The sequence below is a fragment of the Oryzias latipes genome, chromosome 5 (assembly GCF_002234675.1).
Source record: "Oryzias latipes chromosome 5, ASM223467v1".
Classification (NCBI taxonomy): Eukaryota; Metazoa; Chordata; class Actinopteri; order Beloniformes; family Adrianichthyidae; genus Oryzias; species Oryzias latipes.
In genome coordinates, this window is record NC_019863.2 from 29,502,701 (window position 1) to 29,519,279 (window position 16,579).

Genomic DNA, 16,579 nt, shown 5'->3' on the forward strand with positions numbered 1-16,579 from the left:
GCTGTATTGTCAATTGGTTCCATGTGGGCTTTTTTAATCACCTTGATTTGTGCCCCAAAACCTTAATATACATAAAGAATACAGTCATTGTCACTAATGTAAATTTATATATTTATGTGTCTTCAATGGGAAATAATAAATGCCATGTCAGCCTAAAGCAGATACAGCTAAGAAGTCTTATCCAAGATTCTTTAAACAATAAATATCAAGCAAAGAAAGTAAGGTAAAGTGCAAATTTTCTTTTTATTCAGATTTCATTTTACAGCAGAAATTATGTAAAGCATTCAGAAGACATATTCCACATATAAGGGCAATATTCAAAACACTTTGCATGGCCTCAGCAACAAAATATTCTTTTTTAAAACATCAACAAGGTAGTGATGCTTTTGCATGCATGTTTGTAAAGCAAAAAGTAAATAAATAAACTAAGCTACAAAAAAATAATTAAAAAAAACATTTTAAAAAAAGGAAAGAGGAAATGAGAGACGGATCTGGGCATGAAGAACACAACAACAGGCAGGATTGGAGCACAATGGAGGATGAGACAGAAAGCTGGGTGAGAGAAGGGGAAGGCGAGGAGACGTTAGCCATAGTTCATCTATTAGGGTTCTACTGTTCCAGCATGCAATGTGGTGTTTGGCCACGCCCTCCTAAAAACAAGGCCTGAAAGGTTATACCATTCATTTCTAGATGGACTTATGAGTATAAAGGCCATCTTGGCACATGTCTATCAGCGGTCTACTAGGGCTATGTTTTTTTAATTTTTTAGCTTCTTCTACACTACAGGCTTTTTTTTACAGTCTCATCCTCATTCATTGACATTTTTTCTTTCTGTACTTTCAGTGTGTTTGTGTGCGTTTTGATACTGTGCATGAAGCTGTGTTGGAACATGACAGTTAAAGAGAGTTTACGGAAGTGTTCATCAGTTGTGCTGATGTGAGAGAAGGAGAAAGGAGAAAGTCTCCAGTGGGACGGATTGGATGTTCTTGACCATGGCTGTCTCTCAGTATGACGGAAATTCAAAAAACACTAACTATTTTAAAGACCTTTCTCTTTTATCCTTCTTTTTTTGAATTTATGCAAGTTTGCTGCTTATTTTACTACATTTTAAACATTCCCTTTCTTTTACTTTAGGCAAGTTCTCTGAACGAGAATTGAGTTGTTTGTTTTTCCTTCTAGAAAAACAACGGAGACATGTTTATCTCTTCGGAGTATTTTTTAAAATCTTTATGTCAAACACAAGCAGATTGAAACCTGCACATACTAAACAATTGTTAGACAGCTGGAACATCTCCATGTACACTTTTTGTGTGCACACCCAAACACACACGGTCAGCATTTAGTACAGACTTGTGCACCAGCGGTTGTTCCGGTCAACGTACCACCTCCCTGTTCTTCAACCCTGAGTAGAATCTAAGGGAGAGATTTCACTGTTCCCAAAGACGTAAGCATATGAGAGAGAGTGTGGCCATTAGTGTGTGCATATGTGTGTGCCAGAATGTGTACATTTTTGTCAAACGGGATGACTATGAGAACATTTCTTTCAGACAATGAGACACAGAAATTGATAAAGAAATATTGATATTTAGCCTGGTAAATATACTGCTGGGGAGGGATCTCAAAGGGGCAGAATTACTTTCTGGTGGAGGGGAGACAGACCAAGTGAAACACAGTGTTTTCTTCAAAAGCAACACTAAACAGATTTGTCTGATTCTGTAGCAAAATGCACAGTAAAAGTGGGGCAAACGTTATTCAGTTACTTTCCATCAGTCCAGTTAGACAACGGCCATCCCTGTCAGGCTGTCACCGTCCATTCACACCAAGCAAATTAGAGCTTCCAACTAAGAATCCGAGGAAATTTAGCAAGTTCATTTTTTAAACACAATTTAGGAAAATAAACACGCAACAATCATGTTTGAAGGACATACATTATAGTTATTTCCTGATATTAGTTTTCCGCTGTTGAGCAGGCACTTTCTAAACAGAGCTTCCCACAAGTCTGAAATACATGTCACAGAAGAATGGCAGTGACAATAAGAGGGAAAAATGAAAGGAAGTAATCAAATGTGGAATATGAGACATGCTGTTTGAAGATGGAAAGCTTTGACTGGAGGCCAGGCAGGATCTGCTGTAGGTGTGACTGATGGAGTCTGTTGAAGCAATACCACTTGGTAAAGAGTGTAGCACCCTCTTCCCTTTTTTTTAGGGTGAACTGTTGTTGCATTCATATTCATATTCATCCTAGTCACCACCCTGGCACCATCTTCCATCTGCAGCCTTGGACAAACTTCAGAAGTTGTAGGTCTTCGACTGAGCTAGTACTAGTACTATGTGTGCTGCCTTTGTGGATCTTACTGATATCTTTTAGATGTTGGTTAGCCCATCATAACATACTGTATTATTAGGCAAAATAGCATTCATAATAATTGGCACTACTGGCAAAAAGGGTTTAATTTTTGCTAGCCAAGAAATAAAAGCACAAGGTGTAAATGTTTTATCTGAAAGGTCGCTGTTTCAGCTAACTTCGTCTTCCCACTTATTATTCTAACATTAGCTTTTGGAGTTGCATGCTTTAACAAAATGTTCTTTTCAATAACACTAACACTGGATACTCTTAAAGTGAAGCGGTTAAAACCTCTCACAGTCCATAGCCACTAAGTTGTTCTTTTTGCTGTCTCTTTGTTTTAAATCTCATGCACATAACTCTGTTTGCAGTATCTACACTATTTACAAGCAATACAGCCATCCTGTGTAACCAGGTCTCTGTCTAAAGTTTTCATTATGGGAGTAAAATAATTTTTAATCTTAAATACAGTCCTCTTATGAAAAAGTTTTAGGGTCCTCGTATCCCCTTACCTCGTCAGTTTATATACAAGAGTCCAAAATATGGATTTAAATCGCCAATATGGGCAAATACGGGGACTAGCGCCCTGCATACGGGCAGATATAGGACCCATGTCCTGTACAGAGCAAGAATAGAGACCTCTCAAACTCAAGAAGAAGTCAAGGCAATGGTATGTGACTCGCTCCTCAAAAACCGGTCAGGATTTAGAGGTCCACGCAGAACAAACTAACAGAGACATTTAACCATTGAAACATGTCGTTTTTTTCTCACAAAGGGGGTGGGTTGGAGGGTCAGGCGACCGGTCTCAAGCAAAACTGTTCTTGAGCCAGTTTTAGAAGTAATTAGACTCTTAAAACAACATTTTTTTTTCTAAAAAAAAGCACCCAAAGTCATTTGTCCTCACACAGTTCACATTACACAGGGCGAGGAAAAGTTAATGAAGACATAAGTGAGACACAATTACACATAGAAATACAAAAGAAAAACAACACTAAAGCAGTTTGGCAAGCATGCAGGAGCTCTTAGCTCAAACACATGCATTGAATTGAACAAACACGAACACACCACGGCAGGCGAGCCAAATGCCGCCTGTGAGAACGACTCCATACAAAGTCCATGTAACAAATTAAGACATCGTTATTCTGACCGCCTCTCTTTGTCTAACAATGCCCCACATACATTCAAGTGCACTTCCTCCCCTTTTGATTGGATGACTGTTTTCGTTGGTTTCTCAGTAACCTTGGAGTGGTTGGTGACCTGGGGTAATACTGAAATGATTTGCCACTGTAGCCTTACAGGATGATAAAGAAGGAATAAGCGAAAAAATCTTGCATGCAAATGCAACATAGAAGTGATTTTTTTTGGTTTGTAGTTTCGTATTCTTTCATGGATCTCTGTTTGGACTCAAAATACACCAGGCTGCGTGTATTTTTCAACGTCAAAAATCCTTTTTTCTTGAGACAGCTGTTTGTCACAGAAGCCGGAGCCGCCGCAGTGAACCCGCAGGATGTTGTTTTTCCTCTTTCCTTGTCTGGCTCGTCAACTTGCTCTCGGAAAAATACATACCCATGAAGAGTGCAAAGAATGCCATGAGGTTAATGTGATGGCCTCCCAGTGAAACTGTGGAGGAGGATTAGTGCTGTGGGCAGAGCCAGGTCCCTGGGCTCTGTCCAGCAGTCTGTCTGTCTGAGCTGCCATGATGGACACCTATCCTGTCCTCAGTCTGTCTGGGAAAAGTTTTTACCCTCTTGAAAGGAGAGCAAGAGGGGGGGGGGGGGGGGGGGGGGTTAAAAGAGGGCATGACAAGGAGCTGGGAAGGGGAAGAGGTGCTGGACAAATGTGGAAAAGGCGGAGGTTGAAGGGAAACAGTGTTTGGACTGCTCACAGGCTGAGAGGGCTGTGGGCAGCCTCTGGAGGTGGACCTTCAGGACCCCTGGCCTTTCTCTGCTCTCTGGCCCTAAGGAAAACCAAACATGGATTAGAGACTCAACCAGAGAAAGATCTTAGTGAGTGTTTTGATTTTGATTGTCTTCCTGCAGTGTTTTTGTTTAAAGACCCACTCCAATGAAAATTGTTTAGTTGTGTGTGTTTTTAACATGTTCTTGTGGCATTTTTCTCATAATGTAGGACATATATAAAGAAAATTAACTTTAAAATGGCTTCTAGTGTGAGCTTTTTGAGTATTATTTCATCTAAATCATCAGAATGTGGAGAAGGCAAAAAAAGGAAGAAGTTGGAATAAGCTTATAGCAGGGATGTAGGTGCTACAATGGGCTCCATTCTGATGCATTCACTTGTAGACGACTAAAACCAAGCACACCATTTTCTTTGTATCTTACTCAAAACTGTACGGGTGTCTAGCTCTGATATTGCTTGCCATTTTTGTTCCATTGCTAATGTTATGTTGGGGGTGTGAGGGGCTGTAAGCTAACAGGAGAGCGTGTAAAAAGATGGATGATGGAAAAATGAGGCGGTTGCTCTGCGCTAATGGCACCGCCCACAACTGAAGAGGTGAATTTTCTAATGAACCACTGCTGTCTGCAGAAACTATGGCCTAGAAAATGAAACAGGTTGTTTGATTTTTGCTAAAAACAGCGTAATCATAGTTAAAAGACGATTAGGAAGTCTCTGAAAATTGAGCAAAAGATGATTGGAATGGGCCTTTAAGGGCAAAAGGCCATACTTTTAGCAAAATAAGTAATTTGGCAAACCCATTTCGATTTGCATCCCACTCACACACAAACACACCACCCTGTTACCTTCTTTCTGATCAATCAGGACACAACAAAAGAGAAAATGGCAGGCCAAGCAACACTCAGAGTCTTCTAGTGATACAATCAGAGCATGCCTCTAGAAGACTAAGAAACTGTTCCTCTGTCGGTCAGGCATGCACGGCTACTGATTGGCAGTCCTCAGACAGAGGGGAAAAGACAGAGATCGGGAGAAGAGACAGAAAGATAATAAACCATCGTCTTGTCTCCACCTCCCTCCTCCGTCATGCAAACAGGCATCAGCCTCCGGGAGTAAGAGAGGACTCACCTGTTTCAGAGGCCTATGGTCCATCAAGGGGCTTCACATAAAGCAGCAAAACAACACCAACTATTAGCACCAAAGCAGTGTGTGTAGGTGAGCCAGTGGGTTGTAAGTGTGTCTCATTTGCATAAGTGTGCCCGTGGATGTGTACGGGTGTCGTATGCCTCACCTATGACGGCAGCGGAGCAGGAACCTCAGGATTTTGCGAGCAGCCTGGTTCTGTTTTTTTGTCAGAAGACTGCTGAGGTGAAAGACACAAACGACTGGAAGTTAAAAGACTAACGAACGTCCTGTTTATTAGATGCTTGTGTCAAGTACCTGAGGGAGTGCTTGTAGGAGCGGTAGTATTGCTGGATGAGGACCGCTGCCCTACGACTTTGTTGGAATTTCCTCTGTTCGTAGAAACTCCGGAAACGGCTCTGGATCAGGATGGCAGCCAAGGTCATCCTTTTATAAAGTGCATACTGAGAGAGAAAACAACAGGGCGATTGAACTTTGCATCACAAAAATCAGCACATTTATTAGTTATTAGATGTAGGTAGCCAAGAAATGTGATTAGCATTTAAAAACAGTCCATAATTCTTATGTATTCCTGTTTTTTTTTCCATCCAGTGAAGTACAGCATCCTATTTACTGCTTACTTTGAGGACAACTAAAGTCTGATGTAATCTAATTATGTCTCATTTTATTTGACGCTGTAGTTTGCATTGTATTTTTTGCACTGAACATGGAACAAAAAGCCAGTTTTTACTTTGAATCATATACGTATAGATATATTTGGTATGTTTTTTTTAAAGGTGTCAAAACAAAAGGAAAATTAATTCAAAACAGGTAAATAAACACAAAAACGTTACAGCTATTTTGGATTCTGGTTTACTACCAGACCAAAGCCTCTTTGATTATAATAATAATAATTATTAATGGTAATAATTTACTTTATCAATTTCCTAATGAACCATACAGTTATGTTGATGCTTAAATTTTCTCAAACAAGTACTTTAAAATTTGACAAAAATCAAAGATCATCACAAAATTAAATAATCTTCTTTACCTTCAACAATTCGTTTTAACTTTCAAATTAACTTGATGCTTGGTATTAATGTTTTCTGACATAAGAAGAGGCAGGAGATTGATTATCATTGCTCATCTTACCTGCTTGTATCTTTTATAGCAGTGTTGAATCACTGCTGCAATCTCTTTCTGATGTTCCTGAAGGGTTCCCTAAAAAAGTCATAAAGGTTTAGCATTGCACCAACTACATTTTGGTGTCATATCATTTTGACTGTCAGAATGAGACGTTTTCTTTTGTGTTTATTTATTTCTGGTCTGCAGTTTGACTTGCCTTGTTTTTTCTGAGCGAGTGCAGAGCATGCCTAATGGTTACGTACAGCTCTCGCTGCTCAGCCTCAGTCATGGCTAGACAGGAGGAGTTGGTTTTCAACCTTTCCTCTTTCATAGCTGCACAAAAGAAGGGACTCCACTCGTAGTTAGAGAGCCGAGCTCGGTCATCGTGGGCACTTTGCTGATCCACAAACCCAGACAGGGAGCTTGACTTAGGGCTAGGAGTTTGGTGTTTGGACTTTAAAAGCCTGGAAAGGAGGTGAAAGCAAACAAAACGTTTTAGAGTAAAGAGCATTTCATGTATGTGACAGTTTGGAAAAGTTCTGTGGAAAGTAGGAAGCCCGTGACTCACCTTTCCACCTTATCAAGGTAACCAGATAGTAACCTTACGTCATTGCTGATCTCCACTTTCCCAGGATCTGTTTCAATGTCCATAGCTTGTTTAAGGCTACCAGCTGAAGCATCCATAATGTGATCAGCTAACATCGTAATGTCCACCTGCAACATGTACAGCAGTTGTTTTGTGGTTATAGCCTCAACTCTGCTCCATTGAGAAGCTTCAAAACCAATCTTTTTGTCTATAAAATATATTTAAATACCCACTCTGATGAAAGTTGTGTTTTTGCTGTTTTTAACATGTTCCTGTGGCATTTTCTGATGATGGATGACATATATAAAGAAAATTAAGCTATTCCTTTATTCCTTTTTTTCAAATAATTGTGAGTCAGGGACAGATAAAAAAAGTCTGTTTGAAGAAGATCATATTTGTGACGTAGAAGATGACGGGCCACAAGCTCCCTGCTCCGCTCCATTCTGATGCGTCCGGTTTAGATGACTAGATCCATGTACATCTTCGTTTTCCTTGTCTGAGCTGGCATCTGGCTCAAAACTGTACGTCTAGATTGCTCTAGTATTTTGTTGCACCGGGAACGTTAATTTTCAGGATGTAAGCTGGCAGTAGATCGCGTAAACAGATTGGTGAGGGGAAGTGGGGACGGCCTTACTCCACACCAACGGTCCCACCCACAACTCAGAGGTGAATTTCTGATGACCTACTGCTGCTCTGCAGAAACTATCTCCTAGAAAACGACAGGTTTGTGCTGCCAGCACCACCCCCAGTCTAACAAACAAACACCTACTTTGAAAATTACGAATTTTTTTATTTAAAAAATCGTTCTTTAGTGTGCCAAAGGTAGTATATAATTACACTATATATTGATATAGTTTACTCTGAAAGGCCTAAGAAAAGCATGATATCGGAAAAGCCCTTTAAATAGGGATTCTCACATGTAAATTTAACAATTAACAACCTTTATTTTGCTTTACAGTACAAAAAGTTAAGAAAGGTTCTCCATACCTGCAGGTCATCCGTGTTGTCCTCATAGGACAGCAGCTCTGTCTCCTCCCCTCTGTCAGACAGCGCTCTTTGATGCAGGTGAATGGCCAATCGCTCTTTTCCCAGAATTCTCCTTGCTAAGCTACGTTGTCCAAGAGTCTGCCTCAGACTCCACCTAGTGCCCCTTCCCGGTCCTCCCAACCTGGCCTGCAGGTGGGAGACAGGGGAACTGGGGAGCTGAGGCTGGCTGGGGCTGGCTCTGGGCAAAGGTGCATTCTGACGGCTGAGGTTAGAGGACTGTAAGGTCTTGGGGTGTGGAGAATTTTGAGGGTTATTATTGGGAGAGGAGCTCAAGTGGGAAAGAATGGGACTGGTTCCAGAAGTTGAGTTAGATAACTGTTGCTGGCTCTCAGGGCAAGGTTTAAGCCTCTTGCTTGGTGGTGGACCTCCTGGTTCTCCTTGGGTGCCTTGTTGGGGCCTGTGTCCACTTTGGCTCCAGTTCTGGCTCTGGTTGTCCATTTGACTCTCTGCTCTGCCTCTTGACATTTCTGGAAAGGAAGAGTTGGTGGTAAATAAACAAGTATTTCTTGACACAAACAATTAGCAAACTGAATTACAAACTTCAGCCAAAAATCTGAGAAATTGATTATTTACTCTGCTTATATGGAACCTTTTAAAGTTCTGCCAGAAGATCAACTATTCCTGTACATAAACTCACCTGACTTTACTACTTTACTTTATCTATATGTGGTTTCTACTTTATTTAATAAAGTTACAGCGAAGCAAACTAGAACACGTTTTAGATGTTAGTTGGGACATGTTTAAAAACAATCCAGAAATCCACCTAGTTGGCATCAGGGAGATAATCTAACACTCTATGTGAGGTGAATGCGTCCATTAACTTGGAATGGACTGCAATAAATGAAAAAACTTTTCATTTTTGCACCTGGGTTTGGAGTAGGACTAGGGCTATTGCTTTTTCCTCCTGTCTGTGTTCCTTCCCTCCATCTTCCCATCCAAGAATCCATTGGCTGGGCTTGAGGACTCTGTTGCAGCTGCTCCAAAAGCTCCGCTAATCGAGTGTGGCCCCTGGATCGGGCGATGTTCAGTGGCAGGCGTCCCAAAGAATCAGGAATGGCCAGAGCTCTTGGGTCCCACTGGTACAGCACGAGTGCTGCCTCCGCGTGGCCCAGCGCACACGCCCACATCTGCAGGTGACAGCAGAAGACATGTTACTAACACAGCAACATGGAATCGAGTTGCTTTAAGGGATTCCTTTCTTACCAGTGGGGTGCATGAGAAGTGGTCAACGTTGAGGGGATCCACCTCGAGTTCCAGGTCAATACTGTCAGCGTGCTTTGTGCTGCAGAGTAACACAACAAAAGTGAAGTGACTGAAGCAATTCCCTGCCTTAATGTGACGCACTGTGGTATTTTGGATCACTCACCGCCAGCGAATGAGTGTTTGGATGAGCCCTGCATAGCCCTGAGCTGCAGCCAGATGCAGTAAAGTCATCCCCCTTGAGTTTTTACTGTGGATCAGCTGGTTAGAAGAAGTCCAACAAGGCTGAGACATCATCTTCTCGCACACAACCACCACACGACCCTCAAATGTGGCCTGATCTGGACTCATCTGTGCGATTGTTTAAAATAAAGGGTGGGTAAACCTTTTCAGCGATTTCAACAATTATAATGTTACTTTACTTTTACTTAAAGGTTTAAAAAAGGTCCTCTAAGCAACTGACAAACACAGAAAAATGTTTATGGTGTAATGTACAAAAAAGCCCCATAGTGATGGAAATTGCATTTTTAACATGTTGTGACTTTTTTCTGATGACAAAGGACATATATTGACAAAATTAAGCTTAAAATTGCAAAGGTGGGCCACAAGCTCTCAGCAACGGGGAGGGGAAGGAGGTGGGGGTGGGGTTGCTCTGTGACAAAGATCACACCCACAATTCAAAGGCAAATTTCTGCTGATCTACTGAAACTATGACCAAAAAATTATTATTTATTTATTTTAAATTTTGGCTAAAAACGGTATAATCATAATTGAAAGACCACTGAATGCTTTGACAATAGGGCAAAAGATGATCACAGTGGGACTTTAACAAATGTTTTTCATCACAAAATGTTTCCTATTTTATGATCTGGAAAAAAACAACAATAACACAAAGTTGTGCACATTAACACACGTATAAACTCACATATAAAATATCAATTATTCCTAAACAAATTATTGATACAAATGTTATACACCAAAAATCTAAAACATAAACAGCAATTTAGGTTATAAATGTTTGCCTTAATGTTTGGTTTTCACAAGCCTTTAAGAAGAAATTCCTCCAAACAGTCCAATTTTTGTCTTACTTGAGAATGCTGATCAGTGGCTCCTCCCCCTTCCACTCCTCCGCCTTTGGTTGCCATGGCATCTGAGTTTGGGCCCTGATTGGATATCTCTGCCATCCTCTGCTCCATCTGCTCCAACCGCTCCAAGATGGACATCCTGAATTGAGTATCTAGGGAAATGCAGGTGAGAAGTGTGAAGGTTTGTCCTGTGATAGTCCATCTGCAGTCAGGGGTCGGGGTGCAACTGGAAGGGTTACCTAAGTGAACGTGTCATCAAACTTAAAAAAAGGAACATGTAAGAAATGACGAGAACCTGTGAATCATAGGTGGAAGATTAAAAACACATTCAGAAACAATCTCATTCATATTGCTCTACTGTGTGTTGTGATCCTTTGTTTCAGCACTGCTGCATTTTGCTGCAGTGTACATTATGTCATCCCACCTGCTGCTCTCATTCAGTTTTCTGTTTGCTTCGTTTTTCATTTCACTTAAGTTTTATCTTCTTGGCACACAATGGAAGGGATGACTTTACAGATTACTTTATGAAAAAAAACCATCAACATTTTAAATTTGAGATGTTCGAAAACATTTGTTTAGGCCTAATAAGAATCTGGCCATCACCTACATTCAACAAAAAGAGGGTGTATGTTAATTTAAACAATAGTTAAACCCCTTTTTTCTTTGTTCTTTTTTTTCTGGCTTTGTCAAAAGTTAAATGGTACATTTTATAAAGTGTCAAATTTTTGGGGATTTTCGAGTGACCACCAAAGCAAGGGTTGGAAGAAAGTGTTAAATTCTTTCAAATGATAAGCTTTCAACCTGAGAATTTTAATTTAAACTGCACTTGTAGTTGTTACCCTGCTACTTCAAGAATGTTACCTCCCTGAAAGGAAGAAAGAATTAACCTTCAGCGCATTGGAAGAAAACCCCAACTTTCATTTTATTGATTAGTTGAAAGTAAATATACCTGTAGCTTTCCAATCCAGTCTTGAATGAGGCCCCAATTGCCAAAGTGATTCCCATTTGTTATGGTTGACCAACAATAATTCAGTTCTTGTTCTTATATTAGGAAAAGAAACTGTACCGATAGATTTGTTTTGCAAAAGTAAGAGCAAGTAATTATATTAATGTCATAATTTGGCACCTATCTTAATATGTTACCTATGCAATTTATATTTATCTTTGCATTTTTTAGACAACCCACCCAAACTTTAACAACAGTTTTTCAAGTTATTTAAATCAGCAGTTAGCCCTAAATGAAAGTGTCCCTCAGTAGTAGGCCCAAAGCATTTCCATGAAGTTTATGATATTTGTTATTTAAATCGTTAAGAATTATCTTTAAAAAGTGATTACATTTCTACAAAGCTTACAAGACAACCTTAAAAATATCCCGATTTCTGCCACGTGGGCCTCTCCAGTTCCCAGGCTTTGAGTGGAACTGTCCACTCCTGGTGCTGAAACTTCTCAGCTCAATCAAAAATTCTCAACACCCCTGTTTTTATATTTAAATCAAAGCAGACACTTTTGTACATTTGGGACCAAAAGACTAAAAATATCAATGAGACACTGACTTGTAGCATCCCTGAGTCTCTCTGAAAGCCAGTCTGCAGCCCAAATCCAAGAAACGTGGAAGACAATAGCCTAGGAAAGCAGCCTACGTTCACCTTAACCAAAAAGTGGCAAGAAATTGCCCCCCAAAAGGGTTGTTACTCTTAACACACACGAACGACGGCAGGATGGAGTCAATGCAAGAGAAGAAGTGCTACAAACCTCAACAGCGAGTCCTCCCAATCTCCAATCTCTGCGTTAGTTAAGGTATGCGCTCAAAGATCGCTACTCCAACCGTGCAAAACACAAATAAGAAAGAAAGGGATGGGAGGGAGGCGAGGGTGGTGGGAGGGAAGGAAGGAGGGTGGGAGGGAGACGGAGAGCACGTCTCCTCCACGTTGATTGAGAGCAGCGCTTCAAATCCGCCCGCCACACTTGGAGCTGCGGGAGGCTCGATCGTCATCGAGCCATGCATGCAGCAGACTGCACAAAAGCTACAACTGGGGTCATGGCGCGTTGACACGCAACAGTCTGATGCGTGTTTGACAGTAAACATACCCCCAGCATCATGTGTTTTTAGGTCACAGGGAACCTTCCACGCGCCAAGTCAAACAAAGGGCGTGCGTAAAAACGGGCGATCTGGTCCCGTCTTTGTCGGACTGCGTCGCGTATTACAACCAACGAGGTTGCGCATCAGAGAGGAAGTGCTGGCCATCACTTCTGAACGCTTTCTGCGTCCTTGCCCTTCATCACAGCAGAGTAAGAGCCAGCCCAGTGACGGGAGAGCCGCATTGCCGCATTGCGCAACACGGAGACGGGGGCGAACGCTGAGCTGCCGACAACATGCCTTACCAATGAAACCATGTGTTCCCAGTCTGCGTGCGCACCCGAGCGCACTCTCACACAGACTCAGTCTGACCTCGGGGGTGCGCGCACATCACGACAGGCTGCAGTCACTCCCCAACCTTCTCAGTTAAATGTGTCCAAAAAAGAAGCAAACCAATCATTCGAATGAAACGAAATATCACATAAATAAATGTAAAGACGGCAACCTCGTCTATAATAATTAAAGTCTAGTCTTCTTATGCTTTTTTAAAAAGAAAATGATACTTGAATTTAATTATTCACAAATCGCCTCCAAAGATAACTGATTTTAGCCCTGCTGTCTGTCTGCTCTGCAAAAACTGATGGAAAATGTCCGTCTTGTTACAAAGACAATTAATCATGATGTCATTTAGAGAGACAAACTTCATCAGTTCCTTCATCACTTATGATGTCAAAACGTTTTTTTTAGATAATGGGATGTTTGGGATTGCTTATTTAATTAATGAGGACAGGTCCATTACCGAGCCCCCACAAATCCAGCTGGACTTCATTATTTATTTTTTGTTAGTCACTGTTGTAATAGCAAGTGTGTGAGATTGTGTAGTCCAGCACAAGTCAGCGACCTGTCCAGGGTGTACCCCGCCTTCACCCTAAGCTGGGATAGGCTCCAGCAACTCTGTAACCCTGAAAGGGATAAGGCAGGTTTGGAGAATGGATGGATGTAAAAGTGAAAGGCTGAATGTGTCTCAGTCACCAAACCTTTTTCCCACTCATTGGTTTCAATTGGTTAAGAAAACATTTGAGTCCACAATCCTCCAAAGAAAACAATGAAGATTTAACATGGATAAAAAAAAGTGACAAAGCATTTTTTTTTAGGAGAAATTTTTGAAATACTTGCATTTTTTTCATTTTTACTCATTTAGCAGAATTTCACACAAATCATCATCAAAAAAACTAATCTCAATATTAGAAAAAAGCTTTCTTCTCTTTTCATCTTCAGGCCGTGTCACACAGCCACTACATACGTTTTCTACTAATGAAATTTTGGTCTTTCATGATACATGGGTGATATAATTCGTTAGGGCTTCTTGCATTTGTGATTTGTCGTTGTGTGCAGATGTCCGTTGAGGGTTTTAGCTGAAGGTTCTTTACTTGAATTTGGTTTTGAGCTGTTCAAAGTTTTTGGTCAGTTGAGCATTAAATAGTTTATGCATATTTTACGGCGCTTATGGGCAATTTTTACGTAAATCTTACGTACAATTGTGCTCGACTTTTTGCAAGATGCACATAAAAATTTGTGGTTTTCCAGAACAGATCCACATATATTTAATACATTTTTATGTTATCTATATCTAGCGCACATATCATAATAAAACAATGTAATTGAGCACAAATTTTGGGCTAGATTTGGCTTTTTTATGTTGATTAATGTGTTCTTTGGATGGTTTATTCATACTTCTTCCATGGTTTCAACATGGTTGATTCATGATACATCTGTGATCGTTTCACCAAATGAACACCACTTTTCTGTCTTTTTCCAATTTTATTTACATTTGACCTTTTTCATAATCGCAATATGTGTGTAGTGGCTGTGTGACACAGCCTTTAAAGACCTTTACCTGGTCTGAGCTGGCATATGACTTGAAACTGAAAGGGGAGCAAACTTGCATGCCAACAGTCCCACCCACAACTCAGATTCGAACTTCAAATAAACTCCTGCCGCTCTGCAGGAACCATGTGCAAACAACACAGGTTTTTTTTATTTTTAATTATAATTAAAAGATAATCCTGTACAAATTTCTAATTTTGAAAAGTTAAGTAAATGTTGTTGTGGAAAACAAGGTAGGTTGCATTGCTTTCATCAAAGTGGTCCAGGGTGTAGAATCAGAGCTCATTGTCTCGTTGTGTGATTGTCTGAACATCATTGATTTCTGAGAAAGAGTGCTGCATCTTGTTAGGCACATCATTGATAAAACAGGGCCTCCTGACCCCAAGCTGTGTATCTTGAAAATTTTCCTAGAAAATTCTATTATCTCAAAAGACAGAAAATCACTACTCAATATTTGTCCCCTAGAGGCTAAACTGGGTTCTGCTTAGACGTGGAAGAAAAAGTGAGGAATTTATTGTGGTAGAAAGAAACACAATGGCACGAAAAACTATTACACAGTATTATTGTGAAAGTGAGGTTACAAATTAAAGGAAGGATACGTCTTTCTAATGGTTTCAATTTATATTCTTGATTCAGTAATGAAATAAAGCTCCAATATTCATCTTTTGAGCTTTTGAATAAAACATAATTATAATGTATGCATAGCATTTTAGTGTTAATGTCGAACATTTTGTGATTTTTATTATTAATGGGAAAAAAGGCTAATGTCTCACAAAAAAGCTCAGTGATAATTGTATGTTTTAGTCACATTTAAATGCTTCGTCCTCGTTTATTTATATTCAAGGCTCAAATTGAACTATCTGATGAGAATATGATGACTGTTAATCCATTAAATGACTCTAAAGTGTCCTTCCCTAAAATGTCCACCTGTTTGTTTTGAAAGAGCAAGCCTTTTATTGATTCTTAATTTAAAAATAATGGTTTTGCCAGCTTTAGAAGGGAAAAAAATCATTTTTTTTACAAACTTTCTGGAAAACGCACTGGCAGAGAAGTGATGTGCAGAAGGTTTTGCTGATTTATTGGATGCTTTGGCACCTTAAAATCAAACTGATAGGCTCATAAACAGCATGCGTTGTCTGGACGTTTATTGAGGGAAACAAGTATAAAAAAAACACAAAAATTAGGGGATGTCATCAGAAATCCACGACAGTTGAAGTGCTTTCAACTTTCATTGGATTCTTTGGCTTTTTGATGAAAAAGCTATTACTGCTCTCACTCAGACATGAAGCTGAACTCTTCAGAATAATGGAGTGTGTGCCTAAAAATGGTTGGTAACCATTACATCTAAAAAAAAAAAAAGTTGTTCTTACCATCTAGGGAAAGCCAGTCATGCTGAGAAGATGGCAGCGCTGGTAGATCCCGGGCTTTATACTCAAACACCACAGAGGAGGAGATGACCTCACCCCCCATGGCCACCTGCAGCATCACCAGCCCTGTGTCATGGGCTGGACCAAAAAAGGAAAGAGGTAAGTGTGTAAAACTTACAGCCGCAGAGGGGACTTGCATTCTGTCTTTAATCAAAACTGTCCAAATTACTGGGTGAACAGTTTTCAGACCATTATCCCTTTGTGAGGAGAATTATACATAGAATGGGTGGGGAGACGAGTCTTTGAAAAACAGACAGGTGTGTTACCTGGGCAGTAACAGCGCAGGACTCCGGGCTGGATCAGTGCAGCGGGGACACTGATGTGGTCAAAAAGACAGCTGTACTCGCTGCTCGACTCCAGCCACGGACCTGTGATCAGCACCTTCACCCCCCCCTGTCAAACACCACAAAGTCACTTCAAACACAAAATAAAATCAAACTTTATTTATAAAAAATACTTCAGAGTACATTCAGAATTTATTTAAACCCAACATGGAGTCAAGATAAAAGGGGGTCAATTCATATTATTATTATTATTGTTGTTGTTGTGCATTTTGATGACGAATAACATGACCGTTAAACTATAATTATTTTATGATTTGGTATGCTAAAATGCATCTATAGATTTTTTTATTTGTTTTATTTTTAAGGAGCAGGCTTTAATAAGCTAAGCTTCTGCCTGCTCCCTTTTAAACGTGTCTGTATAATGATTAATATTGTTGCTGTTGCTGTTATTGTTATTATTATTATTATTATCTAATATATTGTG

General features: G+C 40.1%; 1 protein-coding gene across 4 annotated transcripts in view; it reads right to left on the reverse strand.

Annotated features, from left to right (window-relative positions):
* Positions 1–224: 224 nt before the first annotated feature.
* The window catches only part of LOC101172238 (calmodulin-binding transcription activator 1), a 69,550-nt gene continuing 53,195 nt past the window's right edge, over positions 225–16,579 (reverse strand). The window contains exons 9-22 of one of the 4 annotated variants that reach the window (XM_020703552.2): positions 16,078–16,204; positions 15,755–15,889; positions 10,424–10,572; positions 9,502–9,686; positions 9,339–9,417; positions 9,001–9,262; positions 8,076–8,602; positions 7,071–7,216; positions 6,720–6,966; positions 6,530–6,598; positions 5,696–5,841; positions 5,547–5,615; positions 5,384–5,414; positions 225–4,301 (exon numbers count right to left, since the gene is read on the reverse strand). In XM_020703552.2, coding sequence (XP_020559211.1) covers positions 4,269–4,301; positions 5,384–5,414; positions 5,547–5,615; positions 5,696–5,841; positions 6,530–6,598; positions 6,720–6,966; positions 7,071–7,216; positions 8,076–8,602; positions 9,001–9,262; positions 9,339–9,417; positions 9,502–9,686; positions 10,424–10,572; positions 15,755–15,889; positions 16,078–16,204 — 2,205 coding nt within the window. In that variant the 3' untranslated portion in view covers positions 225–4,268. Of the gene's footprint in view, positions 4,302–5,383; positions 5,415–5,546; positions 5,619–5,695; positions 5,842–6,529; positions 6,599–6,719; positions 6,967–7,070; positions 7,217–8,075; positions 8,603–9,000; positions 9,263–9,338; positions 9,418–9,501; positions 9,687–10,423; positions 10,573–15,754; positions 15,890–16,077; positions 16,205–16,579 lie in introns of all 4 variants that reach the window. The other 3 variants (XM_011475561.3, XM_020703551.2, XM_020703550.2) reach the window with 3 other exon arrangements.